This window comes from Bombus affinis, chromosome 1, assembly GCF_024516045.1.
Source record: "Bombus affinis isolate iyBomAffi1 chromosome 1, iyBomAffi1.2, whole genome shotgun sequence".
In the NCBI taxonomy this organism is placed as follows: domain Eukaryota; kingdom Metazoa; phylum Arthropoda; class Insecta; order Hymenoptera; family Apidae; genus Bombus; species Bombus affinis.
This window is the reverse complement of record NC_066344.1, coordinates 13,624,192-13,647,481: the sequence shown is the minus strand read 5'-3', so window position 1 is coordinate 13,647,481 and position 23,290 is coordinate 13,624,192. Positions and strand designations below refer to the sequence as shown.

Below are 23,290 nucleotides of genomic sequence, written 5' to 3'. Positions count from 1 at the left end.
TTTTCACCTAATGATCGTGTAAAGTCCTGACAGCAGAAGCTAAATAGCTTTTCCTCTTTACGGAGTTACAAACGCTCGTCCAATGTTGAAAATTTAGTTTCATTTAGTTTAATCTAGTTTGCTTTGCTTTGCTTTAGTTTACCTTGTTCTACGTACGTGCAATATGTATCATGAGATTTAATGGTTTGATGATTTTGACGATAGAACCGGTTAATTTTCACAGAGTAACAGGTTGTAGGATTTTTCTTTGCTCTGTGCCGAATTCTTGGTAATAAAAGATAATTGTAAGTATAAAGGTATAATAGGAATTGTTTGAAACTTTTCATACGTAATTTCTGGCTATTAAAATTTGCAAAGAAACATTGAGAATTGTTTAATCCGATGTTACGAAGGTAATTTTAATGTTTCGTGGGGAAAAATATTTCGTACGTTTCATAGACAACTAAGGTTCTGGATTTTCAAAATATTCCAATTAATAATTCTACTATATTATAATAACACATTTGTTAAATCAGATGATTGACATTTTGTTGAGAAATGTAAAGATTCTGAGGAGAAGAAATTCAGAAGTGAGATTTCTCTTGGACAAACAAAATAACAATCCATCTTCGATTGCGAAGAATCATTTTCACAATGCACGTGAATAATGGGAGTAATTTAGGAGTAAAAGTTTGTAAAAACTTCTCTTGCAACCCTGCACGCCACATAATCGACCGCTTTATGCGCCTCAAGGAATCGTACACGTGTCGTTTCCGCGCGGTTTACATTGCAAATTTGTCTCGGAGAAGTCGTGTTACAGTCGACACGTTGCCCGATGCGAAAGTTATCCCGGTGATTAAATTACAGCATCAGTTGTCTGCAGAATCAAGCGTATTGTTTCGATACTTCTACCAGAAATTGCTATCAGACACGAGTATAACTCGTACTTGTTATCAGATTTTAATAAAAATCTACTAACTTGGAGTTTAAAAGTAATTGGAGTAAAAAATATATCACATTCTAATAAAAATCCACTGTCTTGATATTTTACCAATTACAATGTTCGCTGTATCTTTGTCAGAAAATGAAATTCTGTCCTATTCACGAAAGAAGATATTTTAAAATTGATATGAAATGGAGCAAAATTACTATTATTAGTAGAATAGAAGAATAATAATATATAATAGAAGAAACGAGAAAAATCGCGATGGTGGTAGAGGAAGGGACAATAAAATTGATAAGCAGCTCCGCGAGATTAGCGTCGGACGTTTATGGTTGACGATACGGTGGTATGAGAGTTATTTCTTCCAGACGTGGCATTGTACAGACACTCGATACCGAACGTCGAATTCCACCAACGATATTCCACGTTTTACTTTAGCCACCGCGGTACTACACGTTTTCCAACTGAGAAACTGACAGTACTTTCAGACGGCGCATTTGAAGGAATTCGCGTTCCAGCCAATGCCTGAGAAAGCTACTTACACGACAGAATGTTCAAAAGCGATAAGTCACTGGCCTGTAAAACTTTATTATTTAACAGGAAGCATGAAAGAAATTGTAAAACAACCAGGTAACAGGCCGATAGCCGTGAAATCATGGATGCATATCGAAGAAATTGAACTTTCGACCCTTTGGTGATACTTATATTATGTTTAACACTAGAACTACTGGCATTTGAGACGTAGCTATCTCTACCAAAGCCAGTCAAAATGACTAGTCTTTAAAAAATACGTAATAGTAGAATATTTTTATATTTATTGATCTATTATTATCTTATAAAAAGAACTCCATGTTCCGAGATCATAAAAACTATATAATAACAATACGTACAATAATGAAGAATATTCAGTAGCAAAACCATTGATAACAAGAATATTAAAATAAATTTCCATTGGTAAATATATGAAGTATAATATAATAATGTAATAATAAGCGTAATAGAATAAATAAAATACAAATATAACTTAAATTATTAGGTATAAAATTTAATATTCATCACATTTCGTACAAACGTAAACTTTCTTCTGCGTGCATTTTCCGCATACATATTTTTTACAAAGATTGCAAATGGTGATGATCTTATTATTATCACAGTACCCTATCTGACACCATTTGCGTGAATAAGGTGAGTTCTTTGACGTACTTTGGATCTCAGATGCTTTATGTTCTATCCGTGATTTTTCATTGTCAGCAGCAAGTTCATCTGCTAATTGAAACATAAAATCTTTTCTGGATATCTACTCACCTGTGGTTTCCTTATATAAAATCCAGGCATTTATGCCAGCTAAATATAAAATATTAATATTATTTTTAGTATGAATTAGCGGCAAGAGAGGAACCTAAACTGTGACTTGTTTCTTTGTATGTTAATTTTAATATCTTACGAATTATAATCAATTGCAATTAAAAAGGAAAAAACATTGAAAAGAAAGAAAAATTATTATTACTTTTTTGATGTATCCATTTGTATAAAGTAAAAGTAGGAACTTGTTGATGTTGGATTCATTGCTTGAATTAATGCAATTCAAATGGGTGAATTAATGTAATTGACACGTATCGAAAAAATTGAACTCTGGTCTCACTCTTGATACTCATATACATGTATTGGGTTGGCAACTAAGTGATTGCGGATTTTGTCATTACCACCTAATGAGAAAATGGATTTGGATTTTGTCATTACCACCTAATGAGAAAATCCGCAATCACTGAGTTACCAACCCAATATATTTAAGAATATTTCTAATATCTAACGTTTTCTTGAATAGAACGGTGAACGTTGATCAGATTAATGTGGCAAAATGCTGTTAGCGGATGACCGAGTTTGCATCGTTCTGGTAGTTTGCTTCAAGTTGATACTTTTATATTTGATGGAAGTGAAGTTTGAAAATTTATAGAAACTCGAAGGTTGAATTGAAATTTCATTTGAAATCAATTTCAGATCAAATTGAGGTCAAATTGAGATTTTATAGTTCTAACAATTGCAACAACAAAGATGAAAATCTTAATCTACCGGTGCCATGTATGTAATAAAAGTGGCAAAGTCGAATTTCTACGGCATAAAAACACAATTCAACGATATTAGCAGTAGATTTACAGTTAAAAACCATTCCTTGGGACTATTATTAAATACGACAAGGCGATTCGACCAATTTCCAGAAAATATACCATTCAATTACTATGGAATTGTGTTTAGAAGAATACTGATTTATCAACATCTTCGCGTAAATTGCATTTGTCACGTGAGCAAATTCAGCATGCTGTTTGCTGGAGTAATAAGACAGACTTCCTTGAATAGAAACGATGAATTTATGTCTCAAATTTATCTCATTTCCTCCGGTGAACCACTGTTGTTCCAAGTCACGTACTTGTTGCAAATAGAGAACGTAACACTGTGACGTGTTGTCGACGGTTGAAAAGCAATTTTATTATTAAGCCGACGCGAGAAGACTATTACCGGCTATACATAAAGCTTGCTTTACGTAATCTTTGCTCAATAAAAGAATCATTACTTCCTCATGCAATTTTAATTCACGTCCAAAACGAACATCGATTGGTCGATACGATGGTGGTCAATAAAATTAAAGAAAATTTTCAAGATTTCTTTAGAAATACACTCGTGTTATTTCGTAAAAACACGTTACGATTTAAATGAAATAGAATTTAATGTCGAAATCGCAAATATAATGATCACGATTCGTCGTTGATCAATGATCGATACAATTAATATAGAAACATATGAAGTAAATGAAAGAAATTGTTGGAGACACGTTGAGAAAAACATACGCGATTTCGTGAATTTGTTACAATGTTAACAAATATATTGAACGTGTTAATTGGTAGAAAATGGCAGTGATTTCGCATCGTTCGTGCGCATCGAACGTTATCAGTCACGGTTCTTCTTCGATGGCTTGGATTTGATCAATAAACTAGATATTCCAATACAAACATGTTAAGTAAATGGAGAAAATTTTTCAAGACACAATCGTAAAGATACGCACGTTCGTCGCTTTATTAACAATACCTATATTTCGTCTCCACCGAGCTTCGTTTCATCTGCGTATAAATTGTACTTCTATTTGATTGAAGAATAATTAGCAATGTAGGAATGCAAATTTGAAAGCAATCTGAAATGCATTTGTCTTTATCAGCTTCTACTTCCATAATTATGCAAATTTCCGGTCAAGCAATATAATCACCGTAGAAGACAAACGATTTTCTGTGTCTATTTTCTACCTACAAAATTTGGAATCAAAATCAATCGATCTGAAATCCATTTGTCTTTCAGAACGTTCAATTGCTCGATTATAGAAACTTCTGAATAAAAGATGATCCGTTTAATAGATGAAAAGAGATTGAAAAATACAGCCACCACAGAAGAACGAGAATTTTTCGTTACATTTTTAAATCCCAACTGGAAAACGTTGAAGGAAAAATGGACGTATCAGTGGCGTGTTAGAGACAGAAGAAGAAAAAGGAAGAGAAACGATCAGTCGTAAGTTTCTCGCGCTTATTACCGGCAAACACGGGCATTGCGTAAACACGTACACCGCGTATTTCTGAAGAGGTGAGCAACGCTGTTCGTTTTGCACGAGAAGGTCGCAGCGGTGTATCTTTTTAATGCAGAACAGATTGTGACGTCTATTTACGTTGAAGATCGTTTCAATGAGCACGTTGAAATTTTCCTGCCGCGGAATATCAAGGATATTCACTGTATTAAGTGTATATACTCTTGCTCGACGTGATATTGCCAGTAGCCAGACTCGTGTATGCTGAAGAAACTTTCACAAGAAAACGATCGTTTTTCACTGGGTTTTTTTTCTTCCTCTGGTAACCAATGACAGACATTTTTATTCTGTTTAATCGTTCGATGCAATTTACTTATCGTTCGTTTCATCGATCGTTAGATTTATTTTCCCTGTTGACGCAGGGTTTGGGAAAATTCACGCTCCAATTTTGCCAATAATAAAGCTTAAATCATAGTAATTATCTTGTGTTTACATTAAATACGAGAACGTTTTAAAATTTGAAGCAGAAATTTCGTCGGCTAATAATAACGATAATAAATTTTGAATCATTAACCGAAAATTCAACTCGATGGGATTCCCCAAAATTCGGTTTCTCTCAACCTCGAATTTCCTACGATCTCAACGCCGCTTTCCTGAAAGGATTCCTGTGTCGCCTACTTTTCGCTGACGTGGCCGCTAAGAAACGTAGGTGATGTCCATTTTTGGTCCACCGCACGTTCCATACCTCGATATGATATCATAAACAGATCTTCTATTGTACTTTCCTGTTCAGATCCGCCAAAAATTAACACGTCGATATTTTTGCTATTTTTCTCTTTCTTTTTTTCTTTCTTTCTTTCTTCGGTAAATAATAAAATTAAGAAGAATTCTTTCTTTCTTCGATAAGTAATAAAATTAAGAAGAAAATAGCAGATGATTGTTAAAAGACATTTAGGAAGATTTGAAGCGTCGTTCAGAGTAGAACGGACAGAACAGCAGGGGATCAATAAAACGGAAATTAGGGCAAGCTACCGTATGCCAACAGTTAAACGCAGGGAAATTCGAAGGAAGGTTGAACGTGATTTAGCTGATACCTTTTCAAAGGCATCGTGTACAAAGTGATGTGTAGTGGCTTTGCCACGGGTCATTGAGCTTCAAACGAAACTACGTGACTTTGCCACAGACAAATCCATCGATGATTTTCGAACTCGGAGAACATCATCTCGAACCTACACAACCAATTTATGCATTTATTCAACGCGTCAAATAACTATTTCCTCTAAACAATTTTCTTACTGTTAACATTACCGATTTACGCTACGATACAGTTTAAAGCCAATTTGAAAATATACGTAGAAATTACAAAAGATTTATAAGATTTGTACAATTGAAGTATAATTGTCACGCTTTTATCGCGCAAGTATATATCTGCCAAAAATCACAAAACTATTCAAGTAACCAATTAACCATTATATTAATAAACACTTACATAATTAATTACATATTTATTTATTATTATTACATATTTAACATTTACATAATTAATACGTATATTAATGTTGTATACCGGTTGTTTGCCAAGTAGGACAATAAATATCTTGTAATTTCTACGCACATCTTGAGATTGGTTTGCAATTTGACTGACACAATCATGACAGTCGTTACAGTGTTAATAAAACTCTAAAACACGCGCGCGCCATATGAACATAAAAGTTTTCTACGATTATGTGTTCAAATACTTACACGAACCAGCTGCTCTACAAACAAGTATCGGCAAAGAAACATCAGATTCGAATTATTGTCGTGCACATTCTAAATATTATGACATTCATGGCTCGTATAATTCCACAGATATCAAAGTCGGTGGCCAGATGTCGAATGTTAAGTAACAATATTTACGATCCCAATTGACACTGCGATACGAACCTATCAACGTTCTGCTAATGAATCGAAAGAGGTCGGATCTCGATAGACTTGGCGAGCGTGACGAGGACACGTTCCTGTTCTCCGCCAATATTACTTCTCAAGGACATAGGAACATCGAACATGAATCACGAGATGATGTCAGTGAATCGTTCAAATCGAAGATTTACGGTTAAACACTCTGTGTTTTATTGGTGTTTTATTTTTGCGAAATCATAGCTGTCGAGAAAGTAAATGGGAAATTTTTGGTCTTTGAACGTTTGCGATAAAATCAGATTGTATGTTTCTTGTTACACTTAATCGTGTGATTAATTCTCCATACTTTGACTGTTGGAGTTTCTCTGAAGTTTATTCGAAAAGTCGATAAAACACGTTGAGAATATAAATACGAAACGTTGTTCGATGCAGAAAGTGTTTGATTAATCGCCGAAAGATTTCACCAATTTCTTTCGTAAAAGTTTGGTTTTTTCTTCTTTTTTGAGGGGGGGGGGGTCGGGGAGAGATTCTTTTGACACTGTTTCTTCTTCCATACAGATTCTACAATTTTTGAGAACACATTTTGCAGAAATCGAAGCGTATATGTATTTTGCAACGTTAGAATAAAAAGTAATTTTGTTTAAACAATATAAATTTTTCTAGTTTATGTAACGTATTTCTATGAAGAATTTAATATTCTCATTAAGCTTTTATCATACTGACAAAACGATATATAAATTATTTCATTCACATTTTTGCAAAGATCCATTACGCGCCTCTTATTTGATCCTCAAACATCAACAAATAACGAACGTTCTATTCTAATTGTAAGAAAATTTTCCTTAACTTTAGCATCGAAATATACCAGCAGTAAACTCAATGAAACTCGAAAATTGAAGAAAAAACATAGATTCCAAGACGACAACTGAAGCAAACTTCCGAGTCCCCTAAGGAATTCAAAAATTACAATCGTTCGGGGGGATTTTAAAATAAACTCTTCTACTCTGGTCGATGCAACGCAAAGTTGAAAAAGTGGAACACGAGGTCCTCAACCGGGGACCAGAAATTTCGACTTGCCATGTCTTCTTTCACCTGCTTGAGTTCGAGTATACATACAGTACGTTTCAGAAAGTTAGTGAGAAAAATTTACGTGCAAGTAACGCTCATCGAAATAAGCAAAAAGGACGTAACAAAAATATATGCAAATATCGACGAATATCCACGTTTCGTAATTATAAGATTTTCATCAGAGAAATAGATATCACCTACTTGGAGATATTAAACGCAGGCTGCGGATGTCTATGCAAAATCAAATCTCTGTGATCACAGATAATAAAAAAATGGAACCTAAGCAGAAATTTATTTTATCTTAAATATCGTAATGAGTGTTACACTTTGAGTATTCGATATATTTTTGCATTTTATATAAAATATTCCCAAATTTCCCTTAAATGCATAAAAATCCGCAGTTTATTAATGATATTTCAAGGACTTATTTACTATTATTACTAATTATATTTATTAAGACTGTATTGCTTGTTTCGACGAGCGATACGTGGCGGAAAAATTTAGCACAAAATTCTTGAAACATCCTGTATAGGGAAGCGTGAATCAGCAAACGTACGAAGCATAGTACGATGTTTTTTACGCGTAATCGGTGTGTACACAAGGTGCGAATCTCGGCCGCGATAAGAAAACGTAGCTGAGGACCGGAAACGGGTGCAGCCGGAAGCGATCATCGACGTTTGTATATTTCAAGCAATGTGAACTGGTGCTTCGCTGAGATAACGGGAACTAAACGCGAACGAGATAATAGCCGCGATATATCAAGTCTTGGCGAAACTGTTAAACATCATCAATGGATAAATCACATTGTCCTTTGTCGTATCGTTTCTTTCGAAATCCCAACTTTTTCGAATTCTGTTGCTTTCCAGGTCGGACAAGGGAAACAATTTTTATTGAATCGTTAAATTGCGAAATTGAAAAATTAAACTCTCTGAATAAAGTAAAAAGACGCGTGTACAGAACGTACAAATGTCAGCTACGTTTTTCTTCCAAGTAGAATCGCATCTCTTTATACGTTGGTCGATGTATGAAATTATCAAGTTGCTCGTTGAAAAGATTCAAAAGCAAACTGCCACTTTTATTTCTACGAAGAAGCATTGTAACTCTCAAGTACCATTTCGAAGAAAAAGGAATGAAAAGGAAAGTTAGCAACGCAACTTGCAGCGGAAGAAATTCCCAACTGTGTAAAAAATAATCAAATTCATGGCTGAAAGTAAAGTAAGATTTCATACTTCTTTTAAAGTACATTTGCCAGAGACAATTAATGCGAAACGTGGAACGTGAGAACGCGGAAAATTCATCGGGAGCGGGGTGACGCGCGTAAAAACTAGCAAAGTTTGCCTGGCGTCACGAGCGAAGGAGAGAAAAAAATTGGCCAATAAACACGCGCCGGCCTCGATTTTTCCTCCTTGGTCGTCTGTTGTTGCGCAATCGTAAATCCTTGACGAGCCCGCGTTTTCTCATTTAGCAGCGCCAACTTACCGCTTCGCGTCTAATTGATCCTTCATAGGTAACTAACACCAACTTGTTGCAACGATCTATAGATCATCTCTTTTCGTCGATATTCTCTATATTTCCTTCTTCTTCTTTTTTTATTCAGCTTAGAAGGATTTTAAACTTAACGCTGTTTGTTCAGCGAGAAAATATTTAGTTGCCCTCCGGATCGATCCTTTCGTTTCTGTAAATGTTTCCTTTCTCGTAGTAAATAACAGAAGAATGTTTCTCAGTGTTTGTTTGAGGACAAACCAAGTTGACTGTGGCGTTTTAGGTTGATCATTTGAAGAATAGTAATTTATAAAGAGAGTGTAAGATTGGAATTTGGAGTTCCCGTGTGTATTTTTATTTGAAAGTTAAAATTTAAAGGTGTAAAATCTTGCAAAAGATTTATAAAATGTCGTAAGTAAAAGAAGCTAAGTATTATAATATTTTATAATTAAAACAAATTTTAATTTATATTTCATGTACTTCGATCATTTAATCGTATATATAAACTATAGGACTATAAATTATAGGATTGAGATATTATTCGTAAAATTTGTAGAAATATTTGAGAAAAAGTCAAAGACGATGTACTTGTCGTTTACCAATTAACATGAATCATTTCTCTCGATTCTTTTCGATTATTTGGCAAAAAAATCTAGAGATTCTAATTAACAAAAATCACCTATACGTTGGCGTGTTACATTCGTAAATTTGTAAATCACTTTCTAAGAATAACATTTTGCTCCCGTAATAGAAAATTGCTTTATTTGTTTCTATTCTACTGCTCGTACAACATTACGGTGACCTGTTTCGCAGAGAGGTAAAACAAAGCTGGAGAAATATCAGGCAAACAATGCTATCGTAATGGGTGTTTAACATTTTCCAAAGGAAAGTAATTAGCAAATATCGCGAGTAGGTAACTCGAGGCGTGCATTACGTGGACCTTAAACGATGAGATATTCTGCCTGTCGCGGTCAAAAGACACATTGTCCTCGTAGTTAGCGCGCTTCCTTTCGTTTGCCGATAAGGCTTTCGCTCATCATCAATTTCCAGGTTCTCACTATACTCTGGTACTCTCATTGTTTTATTTATTCATTTATGAAAATGAATAAAACATAAATAAAAATGTTAATGAATTTCAACGAAGAATAGATTTTCCTTGATGGTGTTGAAAACAACAATTCAAGAAATAAGAAAGCCCATCTAAATTGATAATAGTTGCTTCGAGATTAGTTAACTCATTGAATTTTGAAATTGAAATGAATCTTTTCATATACGTGTTTAGAATTAGAAAAGAATAATATAAAATTATAAGGCGAATGATATTACTCTGGTGAGAAACTGTAAAATCACAGTCACATCGGTAAACAATAGTTACAAATCTTCAGGTATCAAAATATTTTCGTGGATTTCGCATCTTGCGTCGAGCAACAGACGGATAAATTACAAACAAATATTTGTAACTATTGAGTAATTTCCGACCGAACGATCGAAACGAAGGACAAATATTTACGTAAACGAAAGAAATAGATTCGAAACGGGACTAAATTAAAATTCTGATTAAAAAATTCTTCTGGAGGGCCGGATGTTCTAATTCATAACAAAGAGATGAGGAAGAATCGATCCGGGAAAGCGGATAAAAACGAGTTATCATTATTATTCGTGGTACGGTGTGCGCGCATACGATTCGCGGCAAAAAGAAACTGCGAACGAAACGCGATTCAATCGAAACGAGTCGCGCGTGAAACAGCCACTGGACTGTGTAAAACGTACACGAATTGTATTTCACGTAACCATCGCGAGAAAAGAGGCATTTCGTTCTAGCAATCGGAAAAATAACGAAATAGATCGATAATGGAAGAATGATCATCGGTACGTTATGCATGCGAGAGTGAAAAGAGAAAAAAGTAGAGAAAAATGAATGCTTTTTCTTGGAGCTCCGAATCCAAACGTTACGCAGGCTATAATTACATAATCAGTTTTTGTTCAGACATCGACTAATCCGCTGTGCGTTGTATACGTTTCACGATCGATTATGCAACAAGGATGGACCGTTACGCTCATTGGTTCGTTAACGCGCTCGTTATTTCTGCATTAAAGTCTTAATCGTTAATATGTAAATTATACAGTATAAAGTACACTGATCGTCGGATGTAAAGATAACCGTAATTAACGTTTTCACGCTTTACATGTTAAGAAGTTAATTTTAGAATTGTTTTCGGAGAATTTTTCAGTCGTTTTTTAGGAGACAATATTAGAAACAATAACGATTGAAATGAGTAGCTTCGTTTCTAAATTCCAGTTTAATTTTGGATTGATACTAAGGAGAATTATGTACTTTTTATACTCAGAATTGTGTATGTGAGTATAAGTGAAATTTGTGTTATACATTTTCTCTGTACCAAATGCTCGTCTATTGTGAAACATACAATTATATCATTCGCTCATTTCTCTTGTCGATTATAATTTAGTTTTACAGTAGATCTACAACGTTTTCTCTCCTGTTTTCCTCTTTAAACTTCCTTTTTTCTGTCACTATAGATATGCATATAATAAAGTTTTTAGTATCCCCAGACATAGTAATAGAACTTGAGTTCAAAGTGTCCGAAACTTCTCTCTCTAGAAATAATATTACCCGATTTATATACATGGTAATAACACTTCAAGATGCGAAATTACTTAGAATACAACGATCACATCTTCCATTCCTATCTGAGAATTCTACTTCCTACCAAGCCTTACTTAGTTCTACTTTTTATCTTTTTACTTCTGACATATGAACACAATCCATTCACACCAAGAATATTCAATCTGCAGCTTCTTTTTTACAGGATAATTACTACCATCTCCATTCTAGATCTTCTCACAATAATGACGCATTTCCGGCAAAATTCTCTTCGCCAGAAACTTCAATAGCCACCTCGAGCCACTAGAATCGCCCTCACACATTTTACACGTCCAATCACAATCGCTGATGAAAATAAATTTCCAAGCACGAGCGTATTGAGACTAATCGAGTTTGGTTCGGCTGACGCGAAATAGAAGAAGCTCGCCTGGTCTCGTTGGCGGTGGTATTACTTTAAGGGAGCCATGAAAATTTGATTCGACAGTGGAAACTTGAACGTTTGCTCGGTTAACGCGGAGCACACGATCGCTGTTGATTCACGATGGGCAAGCTTCTATCGCGTTTAATAACTTTATCGTCCGGTAATCCGTCGACGGTGGATCGTGGAACGAGAGGTTACTCGAAAACTAGTTTATTACCGTGGATGGTTCACGGTATCGGGAATTTAAATAACTGATTATCGTGAGCGCACGTCGAGCACGGCCGCGCGTGCACGCGCGTGACGTGGATTTATCATGGTGCATCGGACGCGGGGACGCCGCTCTAATTTGGAATCCCAGACACGCAGATATGTGTGTAATTGCTAATTAACCGAGTGACGGTCCCTCGTAGTTGGATGATATACACGCGGCGACGTGACCAGCCTGCTGGCAAAAAGTTGCAACGAGCTATGCTGATGTACAGAAACTCACGATAGTTGACGAACACTTTTATGAATATATTATGTACGTTATACGAAACATTTTGAAATTTCATTAACTGCGTTATGCGACTCGATTATTATGCGACCATATTGGCAAAGTTTGAAACAAATTTGAAAATGTAAGAATACAATAAAAAAAAATACATATTCGGTGCAAGTATATAAATATTTAGCAGAAATCATCTCAATTATCTGTATTATATCTGTAGGTTTCAATACTTATTGTTAGTGGAGTCATCTTTAATATTTATCATACGTTTAAGATAGCTACTCGTAACTAGTGTATTAATTTTTTTTACCAAATGTGTAGTCGCAGTAAATATCTTGTAACTTCTAAATACATTTTAAGAATGATTTCAAAGTTTATCAATATAATCAGTTTTTTCAACTGTTCCTTGATTTAAGAGAAAACAATATTTACTACACACCATGATTGCTCTTATTACAAAATATAGATTAGATGTAGTAAGTGCATTATATATTTGTAACAGTAGTGTTATTCATTAGTACTATTCGTATTCATAGATTCAAGAATTCAGATTCGATTATTGATAAATAATAAATGGTAACTTTGAAATGATACGTTATACATATATATATATATATGTCGGAGATGGAAAAACACCGGAACCTCTCCTTGGATTCTCGGGAATACCGTAATGTCGTAATTTAGATTAAACAAATGTCGCTCCGATTGTTCGAGGTTTATGATAGTGAGCTTGGGCTCGAGGCGACAACCAGTCGCCGAACGTAGCCGCGGTCAAGGGATGAACGTTTTATCTAACAAAGGCACAGAGTAACTCTATACCTCTCCTTTAAAGAAATAGCCGTAGCGACACGTGGCAGTAAATATTTCAAAGGTTTCTGTTCCGTGGCTCGCCACACGCAGATCCTATCCTTCGGGTAAGATGATCTCCAGATGTCAATATACCTCCGCAGTATGTTTAGCTAACTTGAGGACCCGCAATAAATCTTAAGATTTAGTCAAGCAAAGTTCTTCATTTAGACAAACAGTCCTTGTTGCAACTACGGGACGATAGGAGAAGCCTATCTTCCACGAACGATGCCCCCGTCAACAACCTCCCCTCAAGGGCGGCCAGCATCTCTTTCAAAACGCCGATATGGAGATCGACCAATTAGCAACAGCGCTAATTTCCCTCACCTTTGGAACGAAAGCTTTCTTTGACGAATCCGAGGATCTCATGACCTTAGACCCACCCATTATAGTTTTCCTCGACGGCATCGTCGAGACGGAGAGTTACTATCCGGTACGATCTCGACGACGATTCAAGTAACTCTCGGATACGTAGTGATGGCCCCATGCATTAACATTGAGTACAACTTAGACGCTAAAGAAGAGTAGAGTTCGTCATCCCGTTGACCGTGGATTCGTTATTGAGCCTAAGATCATTGTCATTAGCTTCTCGAGTATCAAATTATCGCGATTACTTGTCCAATTCCAACATGGTCATGTTTGCACTAGTAAATATCTCCTCTATTGCATAGTGATCACGTCTAGTGTCAATAGGGATTCGTTTACGCCCTTAACCCTAACTCTAATCGTAACGCCAACCCGACATCAGAAGTGGGATCAGTGCCGATTATAACAGTGCTAGAACTTACGACCATCGTGCGCGAGTAACCCAGTCGCTAGTGCAAAATCGAGTGTGAAACCTAACAAGTTTTCGCTACCACGTTTTAACCCTTAAAATCGCACGTTCCGACCCCGCTGCACGGGGCGTAACTGTTAACCTGATTATGAAAGAAAACCATAATTTCAATAACGAGTGGCGAGTCGACTTCTACGTACTGGAAGCATCATCGGGTAGATCAAGTCATCTGGGTGAGTCGTTTCCATTTTTACTCCGATTCGGGAGCCGAGCGTTCACTAATTAAAGAGTCCGTGACCTCGAGATTTCTGGCAAAAGAATGACTGACATATTAGTAATGCGAGGAGCAGGAAATACTTGTATTAAACATACGCCTCCCATTTGTTCATCGTGTGTATTAATGATTTTTACATCGAAGATAATTTCTCATGTCCTTGCTGATAGTTATCTAAAATATGATATCGCGATTAGTTGTGGAACTCTAAGTCTGGGTTTTGACGTAACATTACACAAAATAGCCTCGCTATGTGTAAAACAAAAATAATTAATGTCTGTAAGGAAACCACTGCAAACGAGATCGTCGTTAATGAAGCTGACATTGATGTACATGGTAATAATAAAAGTCGATCAATTTCTCTTCTCGACAAATTCAAAGATTCATTCGTTACGGATTCCTTACGTATTCGCGTAAATACAGGCCGGTTAGAAATACGATTAATTGATCCTAACATCACCGTACGAGGAAGTCCTTATAGATTTAGCGAGGAGGACCGAAGAGCGGTACGTGAGAAAATAAGCGTTTTAATTAAAGCAAAGATCATAAGGCCTAGTAATTCGCCATTCGCGAGCCCTACGTAACTCGTGAAGAAGAACACGGCTCAGATAGATTATGAGTGGATCCCCGAGAACTAAATCAAAGTACCGTCGCGGATCGGTACCCTTTACTCCTTATTGCGGATCAAGTCGCGAGATTGCAAGAGGCGAGATATTTTATTAGCCTGGATATGGCCAGCGGGTTTCACCAAATTCCTACTTATCCTAATTCAGCGGAGTATACAGCGTTCGTTACTCCCGACAGACAATATGAGTAGATAACGATGCCGTTTGAACTGAAAAATTGCGCCGTCCGTCTTTCGGAGGGCCATTCGCAAGGCCCTAGGCGACCTCGCTCATTCGTACGTTGTTATTTATTTCGATAACGTTCTAATTATTGCCGACTCGATAGATCAAGCTTTAGGAAGATTGAACACCGTATTAGATACCCTCGTAAAAGCAGGATTCTCTGTTAACATTGCGAACTGTTCTTTTCTAAAGACATCGGTGCTCTGTTTGAGATATGTAATTCATAACGAAGAAGTTCGTCCGAACCCGGGTAAAATACACACCTTAAGCTTTTTCCTGTGCCAACAGCCGTCACACAGTTCAGGCAGTTCATAGGGTTAGCTTCGTACTTCCGAAAGTTCATCCCTAAATTCTCACAGGTAATGAAACCCCTGTATGCGCTCATCTCGAATAACAGAAATATAACTTGGACAGATAGGCACGAGAAAATAAGACAACAGGCAGTTTCCGCCCTGACCGACGCGCCGGTGTTAATGATATTCGACCCCAATTACCCGATAGAACTACATACTGACGCTAGCTCGGAGAGAGTTACGGGGCGATTTTGACGCATCAAGTCGAAGGTAAAGGCAAAGTAATAGAGTATTACAGTAAAAGAACTACCCTCGCAGAATCTAGGTATAATTCCTACGAACTAGAGACGTTAGCAGTCGTAAACGCAGTCGAGCGTTTCCGTCACTATCTACATGGGCGGGAATTTCTTGTCGTCACGGATTGCGACTCGTCGAAAGCGTCGAGTAACAAAGTACATTTAAATGACAGGGACCATCGGTGATGGGCCTACTTGCAGACTTTTGTTTTTTGACATTATGTATCTGGAAAGTAAACGGACAGCCCACGTAGATTTCTTCTCGCGAAACCCCGTAGATTTAGACCACCGTAAAATTGATAAAATTGCGGAGAAAGAAATCAATCTGGCCGAAATATCGGAATACTGGCGATTAGCCGAACAACGTCGTGATTCTCAAACCTTGGGAATCGTCAAGAAATTGCAAAACGATGAGCTCGCGGAAGACATCGCGAATACATACGAATTACGGTCCGGTACTCTTTACCGTAGGATACAAAGAAAAGGCAGGACTCTCTGTTTACCTATAGTCCTAAGAGGTTTTAGATAGTCTGTTATTAACTATGTGCACCAGTCAATTATGCACTTAGGTTGGGAGAAAACGCTCGAGAGACTGTACGAGTATTACTGGTTCGAAGGGATGGCGAAGTACGTTCGCCGATTCATTGAGAACTGTCATGCTTGTCAAGTTTCGAAAGCTAGTTCAGGTAAGATACAAGCCGAACTACATCCTATACCTAAGACCAGCATACCCTGGCATACGGTCCACATGGACATAACAGGCAAGTTGAGTGGTAAAAGCGATTCAAAGGAGTACGTCATTGTTTTGATCGATGTGTTCACTAAATTCGTATACCTGCATCGTACTCGTAAGATAGATTTCCGTAACACCATTAAAGCGCTTAAACCCGCTATATTTTATTCGGAAGTCCCTGCCGGATAATAGCAGATCAGGAAAGATGTTCTAAAGGTAATGAATTTCGAGAATTCTGCGAAAGCAAACGAATTAAAGTTCACCCGACAGCGACCGATGATAGAGCCAATAGACAGGTAGAGCGTGTTATGCGTACATTGAAAATACGTTCACGACAGTAGAAACGACCGGGCGGCCGTGGCAAGACGCGATTGGGGAAATACAGCTAGCGTTGAACTGCACCACCAACCGCGTGACTAATTCGAGCCCTTTACAACTACTAATCGGTAGAACAGCGAGACCGTACGACCTATTACTACCCGACAATATCGAAGAAAAGGAAGTCGATATCCCTGATGTAAGACAGCAGGCTGTATAGAACATAGAGAGTAAAGCCCAGTACAACAAAGAAAGTTTTGATAGAAACAAAGCTAAAGTGGTTAGGTTTAACCTCGGCGATTTCGTACTACGCAAAAAATGAGAAAAGAAACCAAACCAAGCTAGAGCCAAAATTCAAGGGTCCATTCGTAATAACCGAGATTTTGGAACGAGATAGATATATTTTAAAAACGCTAGACGGCAAACGATCGTATAAAAACAGTCACGACAGATTAAGAAAAATGCCGGACAGTCGCGTTCCCGCTGAGTTGGACGTCGGTAGTGACGGCAATAACAGTGACCACGACGACATGAGCACCTCGATCTCGGAAGATCCTTAGCACAAAGACCGTAGCACCTTACGGAGTACGTTATGAAGCTTGGTAAATGGGCAAGTGATGTGTTCACGCGCACCATGAGCTATAGAGTTATGAAGCTTGGTAAATGGGCAAGTGATGTGTTCACGCGCACCATGAGTTATAGAGTTATGAAGCTTGGTAAAGGGGCAAGTGATGTGTTCACGCGCACCATGAGCTATAGTGTTATGAAGCTCGACTAAGGGGCAAGTGATGTGTTCACGCGCACCATGAGCTATAGTGTTACGAAGTTTGGTGCGGTCGTGCGATCTAGAAAAACGAGATCCATTGGGGTGCGAAATCGAGACTGGTCCATTTCGCCGTTATGACCCGACTGATAACCCACAGGATGCAACTAGCACTTCCAATACTAATTACAACGTTACTAATTCATGTGCTCTTCTATTCCTTTTGTTGTCAAACCTCCGAACAAAATTTTGTTGTTACACCGGACCCTCAGCTTATTTAGACATTAAGTTAAATTGTAGACATGCTAATTGTACCGAACCTAATGTTAGAAAGACTCAATCTTGTAGCTGCACCCGAGGACGTGTGATAGTCAGAATGGCCGTGTCGGAGATGGAAAAACACCGGAACCTCTCCTTGGATTCTCGGGAATACCGTAATGTCGTAATTTAGATTAAACAAATGTCGCTCCGATTGTTCGAGGTTTATGATAGTGAGCTTGGGCTCGAGGCGACAACCAGTCGCCGAACGTAGCCGCGGTCAAGGGATGAACGTTTTATCTAACAAAGGCACAGAGTAACTCTATACCTCTCCTTTAAAGAAATAGCCGTAGCGACACGTGGCAGTAAATATTTCAAAGGTTTCTGTTCCGTGGCTCGCCACACGCAGATCCTATCCTTCGGGTAAGATGATCTCCAGATGTCAATATACCTCCGCAGTATGTTTAGCTAACTTGAGGACCCGCAATAAATCTTAAGATTTAGTCAAGCAAAGTTCTTCATTTAGACAAACAGTCCTTGTTGCAACTACGGGACGATAGGAGAAGCCTATCTTCCACGAACGATGCCCCCGTCAACAACCTCCCCTCAAGGGCGGCCAGCATCTCTTTCAAAACGCCGATATGGAGATCGACCAATTAGCAACAGCGCTAATTTCCCTCACCTTTGGAACGAAAGCTTTCTTTGACGAATCCGAGGATCTCATGACCTTAGACCCACCCATTATAGTTTTCCTCGACGGCATCGTCGAGACGGAGAGTTACTATCCGGTACGATCTCGACGACGATTCAAGTAACTCTCGGATACGTAGTGATGGCCCCATGCATTAACATTGAGTACAACTTAGACGCTAAAGAAGAGTAGAGTTCGTCATCCCGTTGACCGTGGATTCGTTATTGAGCCTAAGATCATTGTCATTAGCTTCTCGAGTATCAAATTATCGCGATTACTTGTCCAATTCCAACATGGTCATGTTTGCACTAGTAAATATCTCCTCTATTGCATAGTGATCACGTCTAGTGTCAATAGGGATTCGTTTACGCCCTTAACCCTAACTCTAATCGTAACGCCAACCCGACATATATAATTTTGATGGTGCTAGATAAGTAGTTTGATATATATATATATATATATCAAACTACTTATATATATACTGATATATATATATATATATATATATATATATATACTACTATATATATATACTACTGATATATATATATATATATATCAAACTACTTATCTAGCACCATCAAAATTACATGACACATTAAGATTACACATACAAAATACGAACATAATACATCACATATTCTATATCCTGCTCTTACATTCTTCATTTATCATTAGAATAGACTACATATATTACAAAGCACAGTTTGTATATCTTCATATATGTATACAGAAAAAAAAACAAATTGGAAGTAAAAGCTAATATTTCTCTTTGTTTCTATTTTCCTTTTTTGTTCTTTTCATTTTATCGCTGTCCTATATTTCTGTTCAATTAAATCATCCACAGATGCATCATCCAGTTGGCCAATAAATAAATGTAGCAAGAAAGATCAATATAAATGAGAGAATATTTATCCACATACCCGATGCATGCAACGCACGAAAACCCGATCCAAAGAGGACTTGGAATCCTGAGCTTTCGTGGTCTTCTCCTTACACCAAGCCTGTCCCATTTTTCTTCCTGTCCAGCTATTATCTCGACCGTTCCTCTCGCCACGTGCCTTGTCCTCCTCTCCTTGTTTCTTTCTCGACAGAACCGCCACGCCGCTTCTCTCACCGATAAGGCCGGATAATGTAGGCCATCTTAAGACCCGTTCCTCGTGACCTGCCACAACCAACACGTCTCTCACGCGTCTCCCAATGAGCGAGTAAGCGACCGCTCCACTAATGAGATACGTTGGTCGACCCTGAAAAAATTCGCAAACGTATCATATTTATTTAGATTCTTGGATCAAGATACGAGCGAATTAACAAATTATCAGTTATTAGAGCTTTGGGAGATTTGTGAATCACTGAATCTTTGTACTTTTGAATTTCTGAATTTGTAAACTTTGAGAGCTCAATATTTTGAAACATTCACTTTTCAAGCATTCAGACTTTCCAAAGTATTCAAAGTACTCAAATTTCAGAGATTTCGGATTCTTACATTACTGATTTGCCAAATTTCTAAAGTTCAAAACTGCCAAGCTTCTAAAATATTGAATTACCAAGTTCCTACGTTCCCAAGTTGCCAAGTTCCTAAATTCCTAAATTCTCGTTGGCAAATCCTCTTATTCGCTAGCTCTCAAATTCCCAATAAAATCAACCACCGAATGAACAAATTTCTGAGATTCTGAGAAATTTGCAAAAATTTCCACAAGCTTGACATTGTTGGTTTGAGATTATTATGAAATTTACAAATATCCAAGCTGTTTAATACTAATTCAACTAGCTAGATGTATTGTAGTTGATCCAAAATCGATTAATCTCAAGGTCACCCCAACCCATCCAAGAATCAGCTCACCAATAATCTCTAAGCCTCGAAGCCTGGAAGCTTAGCTTGATCAATACTGATCTATGGTATTCGGCCAGTAATGTATGGATCCCCGTGATATCGTGGAGAACACGATTTACTGCTTTGAGTGGTTTGGGCAACGCATACGAAGATATCTTCCTTTTCCCCTTAATGGACTCTGTATTCTCAGTCTAAAATGCTTAGGTAAGCATCGACATTCTCAGGAAAAAGAACTTATATAACGCTAGAACCATCGATTTTAACTTTAAAATACATAGCGTTAGATATTTCATAGTAAATATTAATAAATAGTTAGTAATTGGAAAAATAAAAAATCTGCCACTAATCTTAATAGATAAAACAAGAGCGAAAAATAAGAAAAATTGTCCATCATTGAAGAATCTTTGCAAGACAAAGTAACATTCCAAGAGCAACGATACATCAATGAGACTAAGCAAGTCTGAATTTCAATATAATACCAAGGTGCATGCGCACGCCCAGGTATTCGAACCAGACTCGTATTGAATCTTTTCCCGGATGGTTGACCTTCTACCCACTATGATCATCCGAAGAATGTTAGAACACACCCCTTAACGGTGCATTAGCAAGTCTATCGTCACTATACAACGCTACTTATCCTCTTCTTACAATGGTCTAACCCTTTGTTCTTGTCATATTCCCAGCTGAAACCGCCAGACCAACAAAAATCGATGATTCGGTAGAATAATTCGCGAATAAACGCCGCTCGTAAAACGATTCGAGTGTTACCTTTCGTCGTGCATCGGAGGAAGAGTGAACCGATAGCGTGAAATTACCAACGAAGGTAAGATGGAGCTTTGTGTTTGTGAAAAGTAAGAAACTGAATTAATGGGATGTTATATAGCTAGAGAATTCTCCTTTGAAGAATTGGTTTAAAGTGACATTGGGATGAAGGCGATAAAAGATATTTAAGAGAGGCTTCTGTAAAAGACAAGACTGTAAGATGAAAATAAAGAATAAAATGTTTAAGGCCTTGTAGTTGTTAATATTTGAAATATTATATAAAAGCTAGCGAGTTTCTTCTAATTGCAGCTTCAATTTTGTTCATGTTTTGCATGATTCTCGAAAATGAATTTTGTTATATAATACATAATGTCTGTAACGTTATGTTACATTATTTCTATAGCCCATCACCACACATTATCATCACCTACCACTACCTACTATTACAACAATAGACGATAGTGTGTCTGTAATTTTGAGTCTATGAATGTTTATTTAAAATTCTTCCATTGAGACTGTATGAGGTATATTCGTGATTGAGAAGTATATTCCTATTGGCGTACCACCTGATGTAGCTGAAAGGTCAGCAACCTGCATTGTAGTTGCATTAGAATCTCTCCATTAGTGTTTCTTATATTTAAATGCGAGTACAGATCAGTATCTACTAGAATTTTAAAAATATATTTTCCCAGTTTAGTACATTATTTAGATAAGAAGATTAGATAAGATAAGAATTGCGATATTTTAATTCGTTATTTATAATGTAAAGCAGAAGATTCTAAATACCATTTAGAAAACAGTCTTCCATCTTTCACACGAGGCACGTAAATCGATAGAAGTTCCATTTTCAGCGATAATTCAAAGTGGTTTTATCCAATCTAATCATCGCTATAACTAAAACACATAAGAACTTTCACAGACTCAAAAATTCGAAGATACGATTGAAATCTACAGAACCAAGCATATATATAAACTTTCAATTAATTTCCACGATAACAAAAAATATACGAACATAATTCATAAGAAATTATGCAAAGCACAAAAATAGAAACCTTCAAAAAATTGTAAAATACTAATGTTCATCAAAAAATATATAAAGTACTAATATTGCTTAAAAGAACAATTTCCTGCAGAAACATAGCAAGCAGATGAAAATTTAGAGGCACATGGACACTGGTTTTGCACCGCAACGTCCGCACCATGAATGGACAGGCAAGTGGGCCCGCAATGGGAACACACACGTGCGTGGAACAGCACCTACGACATGGTGTGGTCGCGTCACCGCGTGTACACCAGAATCGGTGAATAAGCGCGCGATTGTGTGCAACGCATAATCATGTTATTATACGTGACTCTTGTTCCCGTGGACTTGTTTCTTGCTTTTCTCCGGTATTCACTATTTTCTGCATGTTATTTATCAGTGTCATCAGATCCTGACGGTTCGTCGGTCAACGTTTAACGCGTCGTTAACACGCGGTGTTGACCGTGTCGCTTAAATAATACGATTATCGATGCTCTATTAAACCTCTATAACGCCGTACAGTTCCAGAGTTACATAATTATGTAATTACATATATTTTCTACATTTTATTCTATTTTCTTATCATTGAATTATTGTATCTTTTTACTTCGTTAATACATTAACACCATAGAGGAACATTAACATACATGGAGGAACTTTTCGGGAAAACGATTTATAAGATAAAATGATGATTTAAGTAAGTTGTTTTGGAAGTTTTAATTCTAATTGTTTTAACAAAAAAAGGTACGTAACGAAATTTTATAAACTTAATGAAAATGAAGATGTTAATGGTCATTTACTTTTGCAAATTATCAGACACGTACCGTATTATTTAAATGTTCCATCGAAGGATGTAAACTACTCGAAACGGTTAACAGGGTATTGCGTAACTTAACTCGTTCTAGTTTTTCCAAGTCGACTTTATCGCAGAGACCACGTGAAGCAATGTTCCAGACAGCGAATAGAGAGTCCGAGTTGCGTAAACGCCATGTTGTCTTTAACGTGCCACGCGCGGGACCATGCAAATCGCTTGGAATTATCGTATCTGCATTTAATGTCTGTAGTTCTTGAAACTCCAAAATTTTAGATTTAACGTTTTATTATTATT

At 37.1% G+C, this 23,290-nt stretch overlaps 1 protein-coding gene and 1 long non-coding RNA gene across 2 annotated transcripts in view; both read right to left on the bottom strand.

Annotated features, from left to right (window-relative positions):
* Positions 1-23,290, bottom strand: part of LOC126916912 (uncharacterized) — a 52,624-nt gene that overhangs the window by 28,792 nt on the left and 542 nt on the right. The window contains exons 2-3 of the mRNA XM_050723207.1: positions 23,007-23,227; positions 19,489-19,812 (exon numbers count right to left, since the gene is read on the bottom strand). Of these exons, the coding sequence (XP_050579164.1) occupies positions 19,489-19,812; positions 23,007-23,227 (545 nt within the window). The remainder of the gene's footprint in view (positions 1-19,488; positions 19,813-23,006; positions 23,228-23,290) is intronic.
* LOC126916929 (uncharacterized) lies at positions 1,886-13,079 on the bottom strand. Its single transcript, XR_007710830.1, has 2 exons — positions 2,666-13,079; positions 1,886-2,628 (listed from the first exon to the last, which is right to left on the bottom strand). It is a non-coding gene; the product is annotated as an uncharacterized LOC126916929 (long non-coding RNA).